Source organism: Brienomyrus brachyistius, chromosome 19 (genome assembly GCF_023856365.1).
Source record: "Brienomyrus brachyistius isolate T26 chromosome 19, BBRACH_0.4, whole genome shotgun sequence".
Lineage (NCBI taxonomy): Eukaryota > Metazoa > Chordata > Actinopteri > Osteoglossiformes > Mormyridae > Brienomyrus > Brienomyrus brachyistius.
The window spans coordinates 19,985,911-20,008,512 of record NC_064551.1 but is presented as its reverse complement, the minus strand read 5'-3'; the positions used below and the strand labels follow the sequence as shown (position 1 = coordinate 20,008,512).

Sequence of the window (22,602 nt, the reverse complement as noted above, 5' to 3'; positions counted from 1 at the left end):
TTTTAGAGGATACAATTTATTTTTAAGAAAAGTCACAGTAACTGAGTGATGTCAGCCAGCTCACTTTAATTATAGCACCTGCAATCTGTTATTGCATAAGGCTTATTCAGCTTCCGGTAAATGATCTTTACCAGCATCTTTACCAGTATATCATGGACTGATGATTAGCAACGTCCAGCCGCTTTTCCTATGAAATAAAACCACAGTTTATAACCACCTTTGAAGAGTACAGGTCACATTAGTCACAAGAAACAATTCAGAAAGGAAAATCTGCACGAATGATTAAAACATCATACAAATCATATAAAAATACAAAGCAACGATGATTCCAATATGTGGCAGATACCTTAAAATTAAACATTATTGCTGATATTTAATGGATATAAAGATAACTGTAGACTGAAAATCACAAACACATCAAGAAAACTAGTCCGTTCAAAATTATACAGAAAAACTGAAATGAATACAACAAATGTATGTATTCATACTGAAAGTAGGCCTATCAAGTAGGATATAAATATACGCATCAGACTATGTCACAGAAACTCAAATAGATACAAAATTAAAACATAAGAGCTAGGGAAGAAATTAATTATAACTTTATATATAAATTATTCTCAGAATATTTTATCCAGCTAACATGGATTTGAGACTATATCCATCAATAAAAATAATAAATGCATATGAATTTTTTGCCGCATAATTCATACCTTCCCTTAAAATACTGCAGCAATAATGCCATGATGGTGGAAAAATGTAACCATATTTAGACCAAGTGGTCAGTTTGCGCCTCTATTTCACACCAAAGAGTCTGTACCTTTTCACTCATGGCCTTAATTGTCAATAAGAGAATCGTTCATTAATATAAAATTAATATAAAGAGTCTTTCAGATTCTTAAAAAAAGCACAATCTCTTAAAAATCCTTAAAAAGTTCAGATCTTCTGCAGGCTTCCCCTGTCCCACCAGCGATGGACACGCTAGTCTGTCCTGCTGAATGCGACTTGAGACCCGATGGCTTGAAACGTTTATAACAGTGATGACAGCAACGACTCGGGCCCACAGGAGTAAGAACAGTGTGACACTCCCACGGACATCGGGCTGGACACCCCTGACCTACCTCACTGCAGAATGAAACCTTCTCCCCACTCTTTATTGCCTAATTAACTATTGTGAAATGAAAATTTAAAATCCATGCAAATATCTGAGCTCTGTAAAACAGTAATGGTTAATACTGGTATATTATTACCGTACTGTAGAAGTAAGCTCCAGTCATTCTAACACGGATACATTAGCTTTCATCCCTTAAAGGAGAAAAGGAAAGAACATTTAAAAAAACACAGATAATCCATCTTCTAACTGATTATCCTGAGCTGGGTAACAGGGCATCTTGGAGTCTATCCTAGGCAACATAGGGCACAAGGCTGTAGTCCACCCTGGATGGGATGGCAGTCCATCGCAGGGCACATGCATGCATATGCTAGAGGCAATTTAGAAACTTTAGTGATTTAGTGATTCCTGCATGTATTTGGGCCGTGAGGAGAAACCCACATGGGAGGGGAAAGAGCATGCAGACTCCTCACAGAAAGGACAAGGGTGGGATTCGAACCCTGGGCGCAGCAGTGCTATCCACCTCGCCGCAGGGCATCCCGTAAACAGCACAAAATGACCTTCACAATAATATCAGTGTCAGAAAAACAATCACAGCAGATTCTGCCCCTTCAAGAGTCTGGATGCTATACAGGATTACAAAGCGTTTCAAAAACATGAAAAACCGAAAGGTAAAAGAAAAATTAAGAGAATTTCTTTTTTTTTTTAACTTATATACCTTTTTTCCTTCTACCTATTGCTTCTAGCCTCTATTTTCTCCCTCTGGTTTCTGTTTCATTACCTCCTTAATCTTATGGCTATTTTACTTCTACAAACAGTCTCACTTTGTATTAACTGGTTATTTTACAGTGTAGCGCATTGGGTACGAGAAATGCCATTACAAATAAAATTTATTATTATCATTATTATTATTATTGTATGCTTAAATATTTGTACCATTAAATCAATAAAATGTACATTAAATCCTACATAAAATGATATATTAAGGCAAATGAAAATAAAGACAAATTCAATATAGGAAGGAAATTGTAAAAAGTGACACTAAAAGATTTCATCCACAATTTGAGTGTTGAAATGTACACTGGCCACATTTTAGGAGTGTCTGTAGGACAACTTTGCTTGTAAATCCAAAGAAGGTCCCTGATTCTCTCTAGATAAAGGCATTGTTTTGTACGTGCAGAGCATTTGTGCTTATACAACTTTAACTTTCCATATTTTGGTTTTTTTTCTCGACGTGTTTAAAACATCAGGTCCTCATTTTTTCCTGGACGACACGAACAACCTCCTGGAACCTGCAAGATGGCCGGCCGTGGGCTCCTGAGATGCTGAGTTTAGTTTCGGCGTGGATGTGTAGCAGGGCTCAACCCTACCCAGTAGGCCCCTGGTATTGCGCGATGGGCCGGCCTCACCTGAGATAGGGCTCAGTTCTGATAGGATCTGCACAGCCGGCTCCCTGTCCAGCCCAGTGTTGCTGGCGCTGCTGGGAGACTGGGGCTCAGCGCTAAAGTAGAGCGTGGAGCTGGACTCCGTTGGGCAGAAGTTGACCTCGGGGCTCCCGCCTAGTCCTGACTTACCTTCGGGAGAGCTCCTCTTGAATTCGGACACGGGCGACCCCAGGGGGCTTTCCATTTCCAGGCTCTCGCCATCCTCCTGAGTCGCGTCAGTCGATGCCGCCTCGCTCGCGCTGTGGAAGTCCTCCTTCATGTCCGAGAGGGGCGCCATGCCACACTTCCGCTCCAAATCCGGCGTTGCAGCCACCACCACTGCCTTGACGTCTGGGATGCCCTGCCTTGTGTCCAGCATGGCGGTCACGCCGCCACTGCCGTAGGCCAGGTCGATCCGGCCCACGTCTCCAGTCTTCAGCGCCAGGCGGATCAGCAGCCAGTGATGGTGCCCATGCCGGCCTCCAGGGATGGGACCTCTACTCGCCGGACGCTCCGGCAGCGACCCAGTGAACGTAAAACCGCTGTGTGCCTGAATGGTGGAGATGGGCAGGCCCTTGTCCCCCACTGAATAGGACGACTCCTCTCTCTCCAAACACGCCCTGCTGACATGGCCCTGGCCGAATCTTTGGCATATCTCGGTGGATTTCGGGTGTAGAAAGCGGTAATACAAAATCACAGATGCCATCCCTGCGGTGGGAGACAGAATGGGAGATCAGTGATGGACCCAAAAACACGCAAACACTTGTGGTAACATTGTCATTCCAGGTTGAAGAAAACTACTCCCATCTAGCGGTTACATTTCCTGGAAAATGATGCTTGAATCCATGGATCCCATAACTATCCAGCAGCCATGGAAAAAATGACGATGGTGGCTTAGCTGCTGCCTGATTCCACCCATAAGATGACCAACAAGAAGAAAGGCAAATCATCCTTTGTTAAACAGCACCCACCAATCCCAAGACGGTTCTCTCCTATACATGAAGAATGAAAGTACTGGGTAGAATAACAGCTATATTTGATTCCATCAACTACCTTCAGGTACAGTACCGGACACTATCCATCATCCCTGATTTACCCACATTCATGTTATTATACACCAACTCGTGTCCTACCCAGGAGGAAACTGCACATCACGGCGGTGGGGATGCTCATGCTTTCCCATGATGCACCATTCAGGAAGTCAGAAGCGGCAAGCACAAGGGTGGCATTTTCCAGCAACATCACCTGCAGAAGGTGGAGGGGAGGACTCAGTTTCCCAGCATGCTGCTTTCTGTGACACACTATAGCAAAACCCGCTACTTCAAAGGGAAGATAAATGAGAGATGTGCTGCCCACATACAGACATCTTCAGACTTCACTGGCCCATCTTAAAAGCCTCTTCCAGGACTTGTGTTAATTTTGCCTGGCGCTCCCTGCTACATGCACTGTTGGGTTATCTGTAACAGCATAGCTTACGCTTCATTAATTGTGCTTGTTCAGCAATGTTTTGTATATCTAGAAAAACATTCATTGTGTTAAATATATTTTATCAGCTAAACAAATAACTGGAAGCAAATGGCTTTGTTGTAGCACTACTGGGAACTCCACTGTTCCACAGGGTGAACCTGGGGAGAATGTGAGACCGGAGACAGAAGAGCCTACCAAATAAAAGCCTGTCATGCGAAACCTGGAGGGCCCATCCTTCACGTTGAGGAAGAAGAAGACATGTACTGCCCCCAGGGTACAGTTGAAAAGACGCCAATGCCACGGCCGGGCACAGATGTCTGCTTGTTGCGAGACGAGCCAGAAGGAGGCTGTCAGCCAATGAAAACCTTGATGAGAGAAGATCACAGAGAAGATGTTCGCTTGCTACTGATCAAGCAGTACTGTGCAGAGAGGCAGTATAAAGAGTGTGTGTGTGTGTCTGGGTGTGTCTGTATGTGTGTGTGCGTGCGTGTATGTAAAACTGGAATCTGTCCAGAAGATGGGGAGTTGAGCTCCACTGATTCAACACAAATTGCTGACACAGAGACTGAAAAGAGCCTCACAGCTACAAACATTCAATCATATTAATCGAGAGTCATTTGCAATGTTTACTCCATTTTATATAGCTGTGCATTTTACAGTGTGTCTGTTTACAGCCTTGCTGATGGGCACCTAAAACGTCAACCTGTGTGTGATGAGCCGCCGCCCGTCATTAACCGGCACTCTGCTGCCAGTGCTGGTTAAGGTGCCAAATGGCCCTAACCTGTGCTTGGACCCAGCTCAGTCAACTGGCGCACCTGCGACTCCGAAGGCCCACCAGTGGAAGATCCGGGCGAAGACCACGAGGCTGGCGATCCTGCTGCCCAGCATGCAGACCCTCCAGAGCAGCTGGCACAGCAGGGCGGCGGGCGGCATGGCCAGGTGCCCCGGCCGGATCAGGCAGCATGCCCGGCTGTAGAGGACCAGCGCCCATGACAAGGACAGCAGGCAGAGGCCACAGCACAGCGCCACTGGGGGGAGAAGGACACATTCCCATAAAGACGTTCCGGGGACAGCGTGTGGCCTAGCGGACTAGGCCTCTTACAGGGCCCATAAGGGGAAGGACACATTCCCATAAAGACATTCCGGGGACAGCGTGTGGCCTAGCGGACTAGGCCTCTTACAGGGCCCATAAGGGGAAGGACACATTCCCATAAAGATGTTCCGGGGACAGCGTGTGGCCTAGCGGACTAGGCCTCTTACAGGGCCCATAAGGGGAAGGACACATTCCCATAAAGATGTTCCGGGGACAGCGTGTGGCCTAGCGGACTAGGCCTCTTACAGGGCCCATAAGGGGAAGGACACATTCCCATAAAGACGTTCCGGGACAGCGTGTGGCCTAGCGGACTAGGCCTCTTACAGGGCCCATAAGGGGAAGGACACATTCCCATAAAGATGTTCCGGGGACAGTGTGTGGCCTAGCGGACTAGGCCTCTTACAGGGCCCATAAGGGGAAGGACACATTCCCATAAAGACGTTCTGGGACAGCGTGTGGCCTAGCGGACTAGGCCTCTTACAGGGCCCATAAGGGGAAGGACACATTCCCATAAAGACGTTCTGGGACAGCGTGTGGCCTAGCGGACTAGGCCTCTTACAGGGCCCATAAGGGGAAGGACACATTCCCATAAAGACGTTCCGGGACAGCGTGTGGCCTAGCGGACTAGGCCTCTTACAGGGCCCATAAGGGGAAGGACACATTCCCATAAAGATGTTCCGGGGACAGCGTGTGGCCTAGCGGACTAGGCCTCTTACAGGGCCCATAAGGGGAAGGACACATTCCCATAAAGACGTTCTGGGGACAGCGTGTGGCCTAGCGGACTAGGCCTCTTACAGGGCCTATAAGGGGAAGGACACATTCCCATAAAGACGTTCCGGGACAGCGTGTGGCCTAGCGGACTAGGCCTCTTACAGGGCCCATAAGGGGAAGGACACATTCCCATAAAGACGTTCCGGGACAGCGTGTGGCCTAGCGGACTAGGCCTCTTACAGGGCCCATAAGGGGAAGGACACATTCCCATAAAGACGTTCCGGGACAGCGTGTGGCCTAGCGGACTAGGCCTCTTACAGGGCCCATAAGGGGAAGGACACATTCCCATAAAGATGTTCCGGGGACAGCGTGTGGCCTAGCGGACTAGGCCTCTTACAGGGCCCATAAGGGGAAGGACACATTCCCATAAAGACGTTCCGGGGACAGCGTGTGGCCTAGCGGACTAGGCCTCTTACAGGGCCCATAAGGGGAAGGACACATTCCCATAAAGACGTTCTGGGACAGCGTGTGGCCTAGCGGACTAGGCCTCTTACAGGGCCCATAAGGGGAAGGACACATTCCCATAAAGACGTTCCGGGGACAGCGTGTGGCCTAGCGGACTAGGCCTCTTACAGGGCCCATAAGGGGAAGGACACATTCCCATAAAGACGTTCCGGGACAGCGTGTGGCCTAGCGGACTAGGCCTCTTACAGGGCCCATAAGGGGAAGGACACTAATTCAGATCCTAAAGTCCCCTGAGCGGTTTCACTCTTGGGCCCTGAGCTGGACTCTCAACCCCCAATTGCTCCAAGGACTGACTGACCATGTTTTCATATCTGCAGCTGATAAAAAAAATTAAATGTAAATCCTTCAGCTGGGGGCTGCTCTGGTCACAGAGCTTAATTAAAAACTGTGATTATGTTTACAAGCTGAGCCAGCCCTATAAGCCAAAACTAAATATGGCTATTTCAGAGAAATTCATCTCATCTTCTTTTGCATGGAAAGACAACAAATAAAAGTCAATCTCTTGACTGCAGATATTATTAGATTAACAAATGAATGGAAAGCCCAGTTCCATCCCTTACCTGGCGAGAGCAGGCCAACGTCAGAGGTGACAAGAATGTACGTATGCAGAAGGGTCTGCGGGAGGGTGAACAACAGCGCCTCCAGCAGGCGGAGTGCGGAAACGTCAGCCTGTTGCATCACTGCAGCCCCCAGCTTGCCTGTTGACCTCTGCATATGCCATACTGATGACATGCAGTCCCCAAATCTGCCAGCAGAGGGCGACAGCAATTAGCACATGTCTCTTGTACAACTAGCAGTTTCTGTGACCGACCCCACTAACAGCAGAAAAGTAGCCTTACACCACTCTTCCTCCTCTCCTTAAAAACTACATGAACCCAGCAATCACTCCAACAGTATACAACAGTCCAACAGCCTCAACAGTATAACATCTCACTTGTTCAAAACCAAGTGAAATATCTCCTAGGCAACAAAATAAGACCAACAAGAGTTTTCTAACAATAATGTTGATCACAATTTTTTTCTGTATCTGTACATTTAATAATAGCAAACTATACTACTATTAGTGAAAATGATGAAATTATAGACCGCACCTGCACTCACTGCTGAGGAAATGTTATCAAACAGTGACAATGGTGCCACCCATGCCAACCTTTTGTAGATGCCCAAGTGCAACAGGTGGACGAGGGCCAGGAGACACCTGCGGCGTTCGCCGTCCGCATAGTACCACAGGAAGCTGAGCACCTGCACGATGGACCCTGGCAAGGCCAAGGCCAGGGTCAGGGCTGCCCAGAGCGTGTGCCCAAACCACAGGTAGTACACCAGACAGTAGGCAACTGGTTAATAAAGAGACACAATTAAGCCGTCATAAACGATGCTCATATAATGAGAAGCTAGAAAAGCTAGATTCTGAAATCCAGAACAATCTTTCCGTTTACAATGTTCTAGTACAAAAAATGTTGCATCACTGTAATATAGTGAGTTTATTTTACTAGTAATGTAGCCTACAAGTGTTCTAAGGGTTTTCACGTGTTTTATGAACGTTATCTGAAGTTATCTGAAGTGAAATATAGTTTTGGTTTTATCCAATGAATGGAGATCAGGTGAAGACTTGAAGTAATGTTCCTTGTTTTAGTTGTATTGGATGGCACGTTCTGTGAATCAAACAGCCTACATTTGCTTATTGATACATTGCTGAGAGAACATGCAGACTGCAGAAACATAAATGTAGCAGGAATCCGAGACCCCCCCCCCCCCCCCCCCCAAACTTTGGAGGTGATGTTGCCTTTGCTTACTAGTGCATTACTTAATTCTTAACCCTTATGGTCGGATAGTATGTGAACGCTACAAGGTAAGCATATAATCGGAAAGATGCGGTTCCGATCTCCACACTTGTACTGGAAAGTACATCCAACGATAGAAAAGCAGAGTCCTTTGATGGACGGTCTTAAACTAGGTCTGTCTTTCATTACTGATGGTAAAGTGGTGTAGTATTACCCCGGAGCCGGTTACTGCGCATGCTCACTTCACCGGCCCAGTTAACAGAGCCTGTGCTGTTCTCAGTGCCCTCAGCTTGCCAGTATACGGAGCTGTAGGGAACGCCCCCCACCTTCATCCATTCACGAATGGCGTTTTGAAAAGGCGCTCAAGCCACGAAACATACAGGAGTAACGGATCAGATGACGATGCAAAGGCAACAATAGATGTAATTATACACATTCAAAATATATGCACGTATATGCTTTATACATGAGGCATATTATTCTTTCGCTTTTGCACAGATTGCAATAAATAAATGCAAGCAAATACAAACAGTAAATGCCAAATAAATTATACCATATACAATAGAGTGCACTAATAAATCACATAAATAAAAAGTGTCTGAGATGTGTATGCGTAGTAAAAAAAAAATAAAAACACCGGAGTACCATTACGTTATTCATTTTCACATGCGCGGGTACTGGCGGGTTTAATTCTGCAGCTTTGTATCACTTACTCGCGGTTCTCTCAGCCAGAATAACGAGGACCGATGCGCCGAAAAGGATGACCTGGCACCACTCGGTCCAGCATCCCCTACGACCCGGTGAGGGCATCTTCCGAGTGGCCGTCCCCTGGATGATCGATGCCGTCCGTAAACACGGCCAGCGGGACAGACCGGGACCATGGGCATACCGCTTAGCGGCTATGGTGCCTGACGTCATCGTTTCACTCTTAAAGGGCCAGTCCGCTTCTTCATCAATTACTCTTATGAATCCCAGAGGGAAATTCTTCTGTATACATCAGCAAGGTACATAAAGCGAACAGATACAAACATAGAGTGCAAATCAATCACATTTCAGAAACAGTACACGTACTGCAAACAAATATAAGAAGGACACGAACAGAACATCTTGAAAACATAATATTGTGTAGGAAATAAATAATCATAAATCTAAATGAGCTAAGAGATAATATGTGCGCAATTAAAAGTAGATATCGCCTAACTTTATGATAAAGAGGAGATCCTTTCCTGGCGCATGTTGGCGAGGGGGAGTCGGTATTGTAGTGCAATATTTGTTGGAATGTATTATTCCGATGCTACGAATGTAGTTTACAGTAATTTCAAAACAACTGAATTACCCGGCTTAATTTCTAATGTACAAAATGTCAACATAACAGGTTCTAATTTTAATTAATGAGTGCAATAACAAAAATCTATTCATTCATCTTCTAACTTCTTATCGTCGTTAAGAACGATATTTTTCAAATAACTTATTTACACACATATTTTGACGAAGGAAATTGCACAAATTTAATAAAGCTATAATTAAAATGCATCAAATTAGTGGACTAATGGACATTTAATAAGTTGCATTTAGAAATTTAAATCTGGAGTATTTTGAAGATTATCAAATTCTTGCTCAGGATGAAAGCCACAATTACATTTTTTTGGTACAAACGTTCACCAGTCAGCTACTAATCATAGTTCTCAAGATATGCTGACGCAAGGTAGTCTGCAGCTGCACGTGAAAAATACCTCTCCGCAGGAAATGCAATATGCGGAATTATTGTTATAATTCAATTTAAGGAATTAAACATTTAAGAAATAACCGGTGATTCTTCGACAATAAAATAATAATATTTTAACAACTGTAATTTTAGCAAAAATATTAAATAACAAAGTAACTGTTGCAGAGCTGCCTTATTTGGTTACAATCTAACAACGAGTCTTTCCATGGTACCGAAATTCTATGTTGCAAAAGTGCATAAGGATCAGTGCATCAGTTGATGATGTATTTTCTGATTTAATAAGGTATATTTAACTGACCCATTATATTCATATATTCAGATGACGAATTACTAAAGCGATTTTCGAGCAATTCTTTATGCTAAAAAATAGTGATTCTTAGATGTGACGACAAATCCGTAGTTTCCCAATGAACATTTTAAATCTGATACATAACACATGTAATAATATCAATTCTAATAATATATTTTTAACTTAGAGATAAAAGTGTTATACCTGATAAATAAATGCATGTTTACTGGGTACTGGATGATTAATTAATTAACTTCTGCCACGAAATAATTCGATTTTGTACTATTTCGAAATATTCCGACAGATGGCGAAGTACCATCGTGAAAAATTTCCTGTGGATCATCCTTGGTTTTTGCAATGTACTTAAAATGCAGCGCAAAAGGAAAAGAAATTGCCACTGTATTGCAATTGCAGGTTTATTGTCCTGTATTGTGTCTTAACCGCATGTGACATATAAAAAATTCGCGTACATTTTTTTGTTGATTTTGCGCAGTCTATTTCGGTGTTAATCCATTGAAAATAACGGGATATTCATTGCCTGTTCCATAACTAAACGAACAAGACTCGAGGAAGCCAGAATGACATTTCACATCCCTAAATTCATCGAGTATATGAATATTGCGGAGACTTAAAGTTTAGTTATATAACGGTAAAATATAGGGGAATACCATATCATAGGCATTAACAGGAGTTCCCAATGTGTATATTGTGCTGTATCACAACCACGTGGATTTTCCAGTGGAAACTGAACCCATCAATGAAAGCCCTTTAAATTTAAGGGGAATACGGCAAACAGCAATATTGTTCTCATGCAGTGGGAAATTAAAGATAAAACGGGAGGGCAAATCTGAGTGCTAAGTATGTGAGATGAAATTTGTTTTGGGAACCTAGATCTTGCTGCTTGTGAAAGGTGGAGAAATTGGCCTACCAAAAGATTTAACCAGTTCCTGTCCACTCTGTATCTTGGCTGTTATTTTGACAGCATTATCACTGAGGGAGATAAGCCGTCTAACGAATATCTGTGGCGCCTGCATGTCCCCCCTCCAGTCAGACAGGAATCCCGGATTTCAGAGACGTTTGCGGGGAGAAAGGTTTGTGTTGGCAGGACCACAGTGCTCTGGTAATCATCTCACTTTCTCTTCTGAAACACAGACCTGTCCACGCCCTTTCTCCGCTCTCCTATCAGTCTCCCATACCTCCATATCCCCTTCTTCCCTTGTAGTCGTCGCCAGGGCCTCGCAGCCACCCCCACCCTCAGCAGGCTGTGCTGCCCGACTCGGCCTCAGGGACCCCAGAGAACGGGAAGATGTCACGCAGACGCCGCTCAGGAAATGTGGGAAGTACGCGTGAGACTCTTTGAAGTGAAGCGAAGCTCACACTCTTCCAGCAATAAGTGGGAGAATTCAGCAGAGTTTGGGATCAAAGCTGCGCAGATGGACAAACCTTCGCTGGCGCAGAGTGTGAGGCTTGACAGAAAGACAAAGGAAAGGATTAGTGGCATCCACCTTCCTTTAGTTTGGAAACATCTTTATTTCATTTAATAGAAAAAAGTACTATTTTTGTGATAGGCAGATAAGACACTGAAGCTTACCATTTTTGGCAGCCATTGTGATAAAACTATGGATTTTTTTCCTGATGATTACTTGGAAAATTAGAAGGAAATGATACGTACGGCTTCGGCGTCTGAATCTTAAGCTTCGCACGATCTTTACATGAATCATTTTGCTAAATCCCAAGGTCTGTGTGGATGGAGATAAGCGCGCTGCGTAGAGCACTCCCGATGGCCTTGGAAAAGCTTTAAAATAATTGCATACAGACATCACATGCGGCAGCTTAGACTGCAGATTAATGATAATATCAAGTACGTCGCTCCAGTCGATTGAAAACAACATTAAAACAAATTCTGCCTGTTATTCACATTTGCTAATATTTATGTGCAACAATAGTTGAATTGCACAACAATACTTGAATTGCACAACAATAGTTGAATTGCTCAGTGTCAGTTAGAAAATCCTGAGTTAAAATTAGGTTTAAATTTACTGTTGACCCACGAAACTACCTACAGGCTGAATATTTCTGAATATGGAAGACAATGTGGAAATATTACTTCATGCTACAAGTATACATCTTTAAGAAGTCAATTATTTGTACAATTATGTCACTTCTACGAACATTTTTTCTACCCTGATCATTTGTATGTGCTGTTTTACTTTGCAGCATGCTCAGGCCAAAATAAAGCCTTCAACTGACAAGCGAGTCAGTTAATTCATCCCCCCCCCACTGACAGAGCATCTTGGAGATGACATAAGCGGAGTTCCAGGGGCAGCTGACACGAGCTCTATGTGAGACTCGGGTATCACCAGTCGCCCCAGCAGAGGTGTCCCTGATGAGGAGAGACTGGCGGCTAAGAGAGGCATCAGAGGTGCAAAGATCTGGGACAGTTCAGGGATGTCTCCTCCGCTGGTGGTCTGGGGGGCTCTCGGCGAGAGAGATAAACAGGGGCACCGCCAAAGTCGGGCTCAGTCCACTGCCCCTCCCCCACTTACTCCATCCCTTCAATCTACAATGCCAAGGGTCTCACTGCTGGAAAGCAACCCTCTCAGACCAGACAAGAGGGTGAGGCAAGATTGGCCAGATATCGTTTTATTACAAGACAACATTTTAAACACTCAACCTGTACTAGAATTAGCACTAAAGTGTATTACAAATCCCCTTGGAACCATTCTACCATGACAGCCCAGTTCAAACCCATTTCCATGGTCAAATTAAAGCCCTTTTTCATGCTGATGAAGTAGCTTTGTTGATAATCAGAGAGTGAAGTGCAACTTTTGTCTCATCCCATTAACACTCAAAGTCAAAAGGTCAAAGGTCAGAAAAGAAGCAGCCATTTTAATTTCTACTTTAATCTGCTGGCAAAGGTGACCTGTGGCATCATGTAGGCCTACAGTTGGCATCGCTAACGATGCTGTTCCAATAGCTTCGTCCAGAAGATAAAACCTTCTGCAAGAAAAAGGATTTTAGTCCACATCTACTGTGGCCATTAATGCTGTTATGTAAGGATGAAAAGTCAGGGTCACATCGAAGCTGCTGACCGGGGTAGGGTCTGGCTTTCTGCGGGGGTGTGATCATTTTTGTGAAACTTCCAAATGCACGCTAGGGACAGAGAGAGCACTAAATTGTTTATGCAATTAATGTGGCTGCAGTATCATATTTTATACTTTTGTATTTAGAAAGAGGGCGGCATGGTGGTGCAGTGGTTAGCACTGTAAGGGGCGGCATGGTGGTGCAGTGGTTAGCACTGTTGCCTCACACCTCTGGGACCCGGGTTCGAGTCTCCGCCTGAGTCACATGTGTGAGGAGTTTGCATGTTCTCCCCATGTCGTCGTGGGGTTTCCTCCGGGTACTCCGGTTTCCCCCCACAGTCCAAAAATATGCTGAGGCTAATTGGAGTTGCTAAATTGCCCGTAGGTGTGCATGTGTAAGTGAATGTTGTGTGAGTGTGCCCTGCGATGGGCTGGCCCCCCATCCTGGGCTGTTCCCTGCCTCGTGCCCATTGCTTCCGGGATAGGCTCCGGACCCCCCGCGACCCAATAGGATAAGCGGTTTGGAAAATGGATGGGTGGATGGATGGATGTATTTAGAAACCCCCCCCTCCAACACACACATACATACACCACCCCTAGACTTCCAGTTATCCTCCCACCTCAGCTGAACTTCAAGGCCTGCCAGCTGAGGGGAGGACAGGAGGACACAGGAAATTCCCGCGCGAACCGGTCGCTGTGCGCATCCTCCCGGCAGCACCTGTGCCTCTGCTCCACCTCAGTCTGGCTGAAAAGCTAGAAAGTCCACCCCCTCCCTGCCGGCCCACACAGCTCTCATCCATTCCCCACCTAACAGAACCCAGGTCACCCTGCGCTGGTCACGTGACCGGAGCAGGGCAAACAGCATGGGCTGTTTACCCACCGTGTCATCAGTGTTGTAACAGGTCAAGGGGCACAGGCTGACCCCGGGATGCTGAGGAGAACATCACAAATGCAGCAGGTGGGGTCCAGTGGGAAATGCGAGTCAAAAAAATAATCGTTGGGTGTTTTTGGGGTCATGTGTACTTGATCTCATAATGATATGATATTATCCATGTCATTAATGTACATTATTTTTGAATGCATATGTGACTGGAGGATTAAATGTCTATAAGCACTGATGTTTGTCTTGCAGAGCCATACTTTATCATTAAAGATATGCATTAGAAAAGATAGTGAGTGGAGCATGATACATTTTGTCCAGTGTGTCATGTTTACTTACAATGATAAGAGATGATGGATCCCCCCCCCCCCCCCCCCCCAAGCTATAGATTTCCTGCGAGCTGTATAGAAGGCACTTCAGAATTAGCTGAGATAAGTTGAAAACCACCTCTTGCACACTGTCCCTCACATGACAAATACTCATTAAGGGGGTTAAAGGTGAAAGTGAACCCCCCCCCCAGGTTTCTTCCAGTCAGCAGACATAGTGGGAACCGACTAGTTCCCGATTGTAATCGTTTTCCCCCAATTTCCCACCGTGACGGTGTTTTGTTTCTGAACCCCCTCCGACCGGCGCTTCCTACTCGGTCACTAATATCAGCCCCCTTTCTGGTAGGGTGCCAGTTTTATTTTATTTTGTGGGTTTTTTTGCAGACGATGAGGGGCAATGCCCCCAAGTCAATTATAAAGACGAATGAAGCGGGAGCTTATCGCCGTTCGTGTGCTGCGCTGGATTTCACTTAAGGGCAGTGAGTGCACGAAAACCGGCTGGGCACGGACGCGCGTTCCGGCTTGGGGGTGAGGGAGTTGCGGCTCTGCGTAGTTTCTGCCTAAACAAATGACCGCGTGTCAAACGTGCGCTTGTAATTAGCAACGTTTTATAAATAAAGTTATGCGTGTGTTTAACCAGACGCGTTTAATTAAGACACGTATAAAATATTCGCATACCAACAGCGAATATGTATCCCAAATGCGCTTTCTAAAATATGTGGTGATTTTTCTAAAGATTCAGACCTCAGCGCTAAACGTAGGTCTCTGCTACCGGAACATAATGTGTCGATCATGTACAAAATCAATAGTATTATTTTATCTTTATCTCTAATTTACATCCTGAGGACAGGAATCTGATCGGTGTTGCTGCCTCGGCATTCGCAACTTAGGCTTACTGGCATTTATAGCTAGTTATATCAAAGTCACCACAGAAACCCAACAAGATTCTTAAAGTTTATTAAAGTAATGTTTCCCTGCAGTGTTGGAAAAAATTATACGGGTTAATATTTAATTGCAGAATCATATGCCAAAATAAAGTGAAATTGCCTCTTGAAAAACGATCTGTAAAGGAGGTGGGGAAATACCATCCGCCATTTAGTGCAGCTGCGGCCGTCTAATCGATATTTCAACGCGCCAACAGAATCTATCCACAAATATTGTATCTAGAACAATAAATGACAAGTGGCGTCTACAGCAGTGGTTAAAGTGGGCCAGTACTCGCTTTAGACTACTGACACCTCTCATTAGCTGGTAATAAATAACAAGAGGAGTACTGGCACCCGTATTTCCCCATTTCAGGCAATAGTCTACGTATATACATACATAACGTATACACATAACGTATATATTTATTTGTTCCTCCATAACTTTTTCTCATCGTTTGTTCTGTGGAATGAAGTAGTAATTATATAAAAAATGTTTGCTTTGCATGTTAGTAGTTAAATACGTGTACATTACTAGGCTGAAAAGTTTCTAAGGTAACTTAAAATTTCAAAAAGTCCTTAATTATGTCTGATTATTAAAACTATACGATTGACTTGTATAAAGCTTTTCTGTAATATTGGTTTGACATTTCATGGAACATAATTCACAGGCCAACAACTAGATATTTGATTTTTTTATTGTAAAATCAGCCTGTTTATGTTTTGTCCACGTTTTTGGATGCAATGAAATAGACCTTAAGAGAATGTTACATAAGCATGAGCATCGCCGCTATTAAATCTGAGGGTGACGTGTCCCCCTCACATTTCATAATTATTTGTTTGCCCCCCACCCCCAACGTAAAAGATTAGTTTTATGCCACATTCAGAATGCTTCTGTCACCGCTGGACATAAGTGCTCAATAAACACACCATGATCCGGGAGCCTGGTGACTCATCTGGGATATAATCTCTCTCAGTAGCATCTGATTATACGGATTAAAAGTGAAATTATATCTTTAATGCTTGATATGAGCATTAAAGTGTGGAACCGAGTGAAAACCGTCCCTCTCCCCTTCCCATGCTTACTATTTGCACCCAAGGACACAGCAGCCAGGAGCAAAAATTTAGGGAGGTGAGCAGCCGACAAAGATGCCGAGAAAGAAGGAGAGCACAGGAAGCAAGAGTCTCAAAGACAAAACTCCTTCTCCCGGGCTGGATCTCAAGGCCACGCGTTTGCGGCCGCCCTCCTGTGCTATGAAAGGTCAGAGCTGATGTATGTGCGACTGTTACAAATCTCCCCTTATCAAATAGTGGCTGAGCAAAACAAAGATAACTGTGTCTCCATGCAGCACTTCCTTGCACAGTGAACCAATCAGCCTTCCATATTTAATTCTGTGGCAGTTTTATTTAAAAATAATTTCCCCCCTTAATTTCCCTCCATTCTGGGGCAGCTGGAATGTGCCCCTGTTGAGCGCCTGCCAGCGGGGGGAGGGGGAGAGGGCTCCCCCCTCATCAGCCGTCCCGGTTCCGCATCAGCTCTGCAGGTCACGGTCTCCATCGGGTGATGCTCATTTGGCTCCGCCCACATGCGGACAGACACCCAATTAGGTGATAAAGTCCAGGATGGAGAATCCCCAACTAGCCATCTCAATATCCTCAGTTTGGCCAATTCAAACCCAGTTCCCTGTCGTATGATGCAGCAGTCTCTGACTATTTTAATACAAACAGCTGGAAAGGGGAAACTAGAATAATTGCTTGTTCCACCCCAAGTGTAGTATTGGGGCTTTAAATTCCTTTTTTATTAAATCTTTAAGAATTATTTCCATGTGCAAAGTGAAGATATTTTCGTCCAATCCACCTCACTCCTCCGTCTGTATTTTGTCACGCGCCTTATTGTTGTTCCTGGGCTGGGTTCTATTCCCCATTTGCAGCTTTCAGTGTGAGTTACTCCATTTTCAGGGTCAAGTGCACACGTTTGTGTCTGTGTAAACAGCAGCTGTAAGAGCAAAATTAACGTTTTTTTTATAGTGTCGCAGCTGTGAAAAAAGATGACATATACGGTACATTCAATTCAGTGATTCAATGGTTAGTGATGATATTACTGGAATTTTTATAAGCATTATATTAGTGAAGCGTGGGTTTCTTATTGCTTTCATAAATGTACTAATTTATAATTCCCTGCTGTCAATCTCCGCATGTATCACTTTTAAAGGTGAATTCGTACTTGCGTACTAGTTACATCAATCCCTGTCTGTAATGCATCCAAAGGACCCAGTCATAGGAGAGTGAGAGTTTATGATGTGTCCCAAAGTCTAACCAGCAAGGGCTTAAAGCATGTCCCAAACTTTTTCATCTTGCATCCGGTCTCTTACCAGCTCCTGTGCGCCAAGACTCATGTTTGATGGCACCCATCCTGCCAAACTGCATGTGATGGCCTCCCACTTTGGGGGGGGGGGGGGGGCTCCAGCATGGCAGCACTGTGGAGGTGGTGGGGTGACCTCATTCCCACAGCAGAAAGCTTGCTATCAGGGCCGTCTCCAGCATTCCGCTCCGGAGGCCTGACGTCAGTGTGCCTGATAACGGGGTCCACTGAGGGGAGTTGGGGGGGGGCTGCCGGGGGTGGGGCAGTAGGGGTGTGTGATTCCTGGGTATTGGAGGGGTTACACTAACAGAGACAGCCCTGGATAAGGCCAGAGACAGATAAGAAGCAAGACAGAGGAGACCCATTGTTCCAGAAGTTTCAAACAGTTCTTGTGTCATGTGCTCATCCTTAAAAAATAGGAATATTAATGCTCCTATCATGTCTCGTGACCCGAGCTGCAAAACTAAAATTATGCTCTTTCTTGGGCTGCCTTTCTGTCAGACTGGGGAGATGAGATGAGTCCTGTGGGCTACAGCGAATCGAACCAAATTAAATTACGAAGAAAACAAGTATTTTTTTCAGAGTTTTTTTTGGTGCATTTGTGGTTTAAAATATAGACCCGGATCATATCGATCCTCAGAAGCTTTCAAAAATAACGCAGGCCTGTGCACACGAGGCACGGACGTAGCGCCGATGTGGCTGTATACCGAAACGAAGCCCAGCAGAGGCCACAGGAAGACTAAACCCAGTTTGTTTTCTCAGCCCAATCAGCGTTAGAATGCAAGAAAAGCTCATGTGAACCTGCTGTCCGGTCTGGCTGCCACCGGGGTGCGAGTGGCCTGGTTCATGGCGGGCCGTGTCACTACGGAGCCCGTGTGTTATCAGCTTCCCTGGCCCCAGGAGAGCTCTGTTTGCTCTCAGTGCTCATGCCCCGTGGACTTTGGCCTGGCCTTTATCTCGGGGAGAGGTTCTGGGATCCCTACCTCTCAGCCGCTAAAAATATATCCAGTGATAAGCCCGCCACGTAACCCTTGGTGAGGGCCTCACCGGCTTTGGGCAGAGTGCGCGTGCCTCCTGACCGCGGTCGCGCGTGACCAGGGGAGCCGCCGGATTGAGGACACCGGGCCGGTGGGACGGACAGAGCCCCATGAATGCGTGGCGTGTGGTTATCTGTCACAAACGTGAGTCTGGCGTCTGAAAAGGCCTCGCCCAGCCTTCGAGAGTAATTACAAAGTAATGGGGCTCTTGCAGCATTCTTAATGTGCATGTGCGGATGGCGAGACCGTGCGGGTACCACATGTTTGACTTTGATAAATAATTAAATAGCCTTTGACATTCTCAATATTTAACTTGCCTATTATTATAGGACTTGTGTACATCGACGCTGGACACAAGCACCATAAGTCAGTCTACAGAGCCTATGTCTAAATTGTACACATTCTGGACTTAAATAGATTTCAAAAGTTTCTTTAAGTCACTGAATTCTATTTTTAAAACATATCCACTTCAGAAATAAGTGACTCGTGGATTTAGCTAGCCGGAATTGTTTACATGGCACTTCATGGTGCAATGATGACAAATCATTCATTTCAGTCATTTTAACCTGCAGTTAATCAATCAGTAAAAGGCAAACTTCTGAGCGACTGACCTGGGATCAGTGTTTAAGCATGCACCATGGTACCATGAACTGGAGGGTTTTTCAACAAATTCTTCTTAATTCCTCTGTTTTTCCTTTCTGTGCTTTACAACCAAGCACAACAAACCTCTGTCCCCAAGCGCCTTAGAGCTCAAGATTAAAACATTAACTGCAGGTTACGATGAAATCCAGTCATTAAAAGTCCCAACTCAGTACAGACACTCCTCTACTTAGGACTGAAATACGTTCCGAAGGGCCGTTCGTAACTTGAAATGTTCGTAAGTCGTTATTCAATATCATTTTAAGGGTGTACACAAGGGGGCGGCATGGTGGTGCAGTGGTTAGCACTGTTGCCTCACACCTCTGTGACCCTGGTTCTGCCTGGGTCACATGTGTGTGGAGTTTGTATGTTCTCCCCATGTTGTCGTGGGGTTTCGTCCAGGTACTCCGGTTTCCCCCCACAGTCGAAAGACATGCTGAGGCTAATTGGACTTACTAAATTGCCCGTAGGAGTGCCTGTGTGAGTGAATGGTGTGTGAGTGTGCCCTGTGATGGGCTGGCCCGCCATCCTGGGTTCCTTGTGCCTGTTGCTTTCGGGATAGGCTCTGGACCCCCCGCGACAATAAGGATAAGCGGTTTGGAAAATGGATGGATGGATGGGTCTACACAAGTACTAAGAACTAGGATGCTGGGAGTATGCACACTACACTGCTGCACAGCGGGAATAGTGGCCAGAAGTTGTACTACCCAGAATCGGCATGCAGAAAAAAAAATTAATGTTGCGGACAGGAAACGGGAGCCAAAGGAACATAGTTTGGACTTATAGTCCTCTTCGTTCGTATGTTTGGAAGTTCGTAAGTTGAAAGTTCGTAAGTAGAGGAGCGTCTATATAACATTATATAACATTCAGTTTATTTTCACTTCAAAAATATTTGAATATTTTTGGCACTGTTGCCGTATTAAGTTGTTGTATACGTATGACAGTTCTTCATCTTCAGTGTACATTTACTTGCTTTGACAGTATTTGAGCATGTCGAGACAGATGGGTGTTCATGCTGGACCTCCCTGGTCAGGGAAACCACAGCAAGCCCCCCCCTCCACAGGCTTGAACCAGAAACCATTCGCTTATAAAACTGGGTTTCTTTCTCCTCTATCCAGCAAAATGGGCTATCCATCGATCTATCCATCCATCCATCCATCCATCTATCCATCATCCAACTGCTTATCCTAGACAGGGTCACGGGGATGGGCAGCTGACTATCGCAGACAGTACCTGGCATGAGGCTGGTGTACACCCTGCTTAGGATGCCAGTCAATCACAGAACACAAACACCAAATCAGGACAATATAGTATTAAAAATAAATACAGTTGTTTAAATATTCTCCTTTTTCTTCTAAATGGAAATTTAAATGGTGCAGTTGAGACATTAATATTTACTAATATTTAAATAACACGTCAAATCTGTATACAATTGTAGATCTCAAGCTAAATGTTTTCAATTTCACTGATTGGATGAGCAAAAATCTTTAAAAGCTGCTGATATGTAAGGTACAGTCTGTGTATCTTCAGATTTATCTCCATATACCTCGCATTGTCTGACATCATCTTTGCCATGCTTTTGTACAATGTCAAGGATGACTTTCCTGACAATAAAAACAAAATGTTCTCTGTCACCAGCTAGACAAATGTATTATTTGGGGATTTGCTGATACTTGCAACCATAAAGCAAGACAATAACAGCATTTTTCCTTCTGTGACGTTTGTTAGTTTATTGCCACTCAAAGGGGCACTCTTGAGTTCATTTTTGCCTATGCTGCTCCTATTGGGTCATGTTTATTTTTAGGTCAGTCCGTCTTAAGGTCCTAATGGAGGTGTTTTTCCTGGTGCCACAGAGGCCTGCCAAACTCCTGCCCTTAGGAAGAGAGTCCAAGGCAAGGAGTCTGACCTGTTGTAAGTGACTGAATGATCGTGGGGGGTCAAGGGGGAGAGGGGAGCTCTCAGGATTTCTGGTGGCCCATTCTAACTCTTGCTTACTGCATCCCTGACCACCAGGAACATGCTTCCTCTTCTCCCCTGCTGCTTTCACCATTAGCCATGCATGGAAGAACTACTTTGAATGCGTTTATGTTTATATCTATATTTAATCGTTCTGAACGGAGTCGGTGCAAGTAAGTTCACTGAAAGAGACGTACGGAGTACGTGGCATAAATGAAGCAAACACGGTGATGTTATGGTTCAAAGGTGCCTTTCTGCGCTGTTCCCAGGGTCATGGGCGATGAAAAACACGCGCGTGCACAGCAGAGTCTTCACACCGCGCTGTTTTTGCCAACACGGTCGATCGGGTTGTCTGTCCTTTTTGAGCTCCGTAATATTCAACCAGATATTCTATTAAGAACATATTTCATTTAAAAAATGTTGAATGATTACACGAAATTACAGAAAATTGAGAAAAACAACTGAAGTCAACACTAAATATATTAAAGACTATTGAAAATCTAACGAACAGTTTTAATCCTGGACCACAGCACTGACAGCAGCTACATGGTGAGATTTTGCGACACTGGCCGAATTAGCGGCCAGTCTTCACATTTACCGCGTTCAAGTTAAACATTAATAATCCTTCGTTTTCAATTGAGCAATATCGAGGCTATTTACCTTGACGTGATTAACTAACAAGATCGGAAAATCAATACTGTAAGCTCTCGCTCACTCAAGGCTGTTCCATGCGAAAGAGACCACTGGGTGAATTTCTTCACAAACATTTCCCTGTCGACAACTTTATTCGAAATCCAAAAACGCAATTAATCTTATTTAATTATTATCGTGACGTCCACTGAATGCTGATCACGAATTTCTTATTCCATTTTTACTATATTAAATTACCACACAGCAGTTTGACACCGGTTGAGGTGTTAACACTGAGAGTGTTTATATATTCCAACAGGATTATATAAACACTCTCGGTGTAATATTAAAACTGGCATTGCATTTTAATTCTTCTAGTTGCGTATTATTTTGCCCTAGTACGGAATCCAAAAATACTCTGCTAAATACAATTCAAAGTCTCCATACTCTTGTAAAATGATCAGAAAACAACATTAACTTTGTATGTGAACAAATATAACTAAATCCGCTACAGTTACCGCTGTACTAAAGAATTATTCAATATACGCTTAGTTTTACATTTTTTATTTTTCAGGTAACAACTCCCTTAATACTGTAGTTCAAGACCATGCCTGTACGCCCCTCTAATCAGCTTAAATGCAT

General features: G+C 44.6%; 1 protein-coding gene across 1 annotated transcript; it reads right to left on the bottom strand.

Moving 5' to 3' along the window:
* xkr5a (XK related 5a) lies at positions 1 to 9,017 on the bottom strand. Its single transcript, XM_048986551.1, has 7 exons — positions 8,823 to 9,017; positions 7,479 to 7,662; positions 6,889 to 7,073; positions 4,815 to 5,027; positions 4,195 to 4,364; positions 3,666 to 3,777; positions 1 to 3,240 (listed from the first exon to the last, which is right to left on the bottom strand). The coding sequence occupies exons 1-7, from the start codon at positions 8,917 to 8,919 to the stop codon at positions 2,363 to 2,365; spliced, it is 1,839 nt and encodes a 612-aa protein (XP_048842508.1). The 5' UTR covers positions 8,920 to 9,017; the 3' UTR covers positions 1 to 2,362.
* Positions 9,018 to 22,602: the final 13,585 nt, after the last annotated feature.

Bases quoted from the DNA above. Each gene is read 5' to 3' on its own strand.
- xkr5a (XM_048986551.1), bottom strand. From the start codon at position 8,919: ATGCCCTCACCGGGTCGTAGGGGATGCTGGACCGAGTGGTGCCAGGTC. The intron at 7,663-8,822 runs GTAAGTGATACA...TTTATTAACCAG, and splicing joins TCTGGCTGAGAGAACCGCGA to TTGCCTACTGTCTGGTGTAC. The intron at 3,778-4,194 runs GTAGGCTCTTCT...CACCTTCTGCAG, and splicing joins GCATGACAGGCTTTTATTTG to GTGATGTTGCTGGAAAATGC.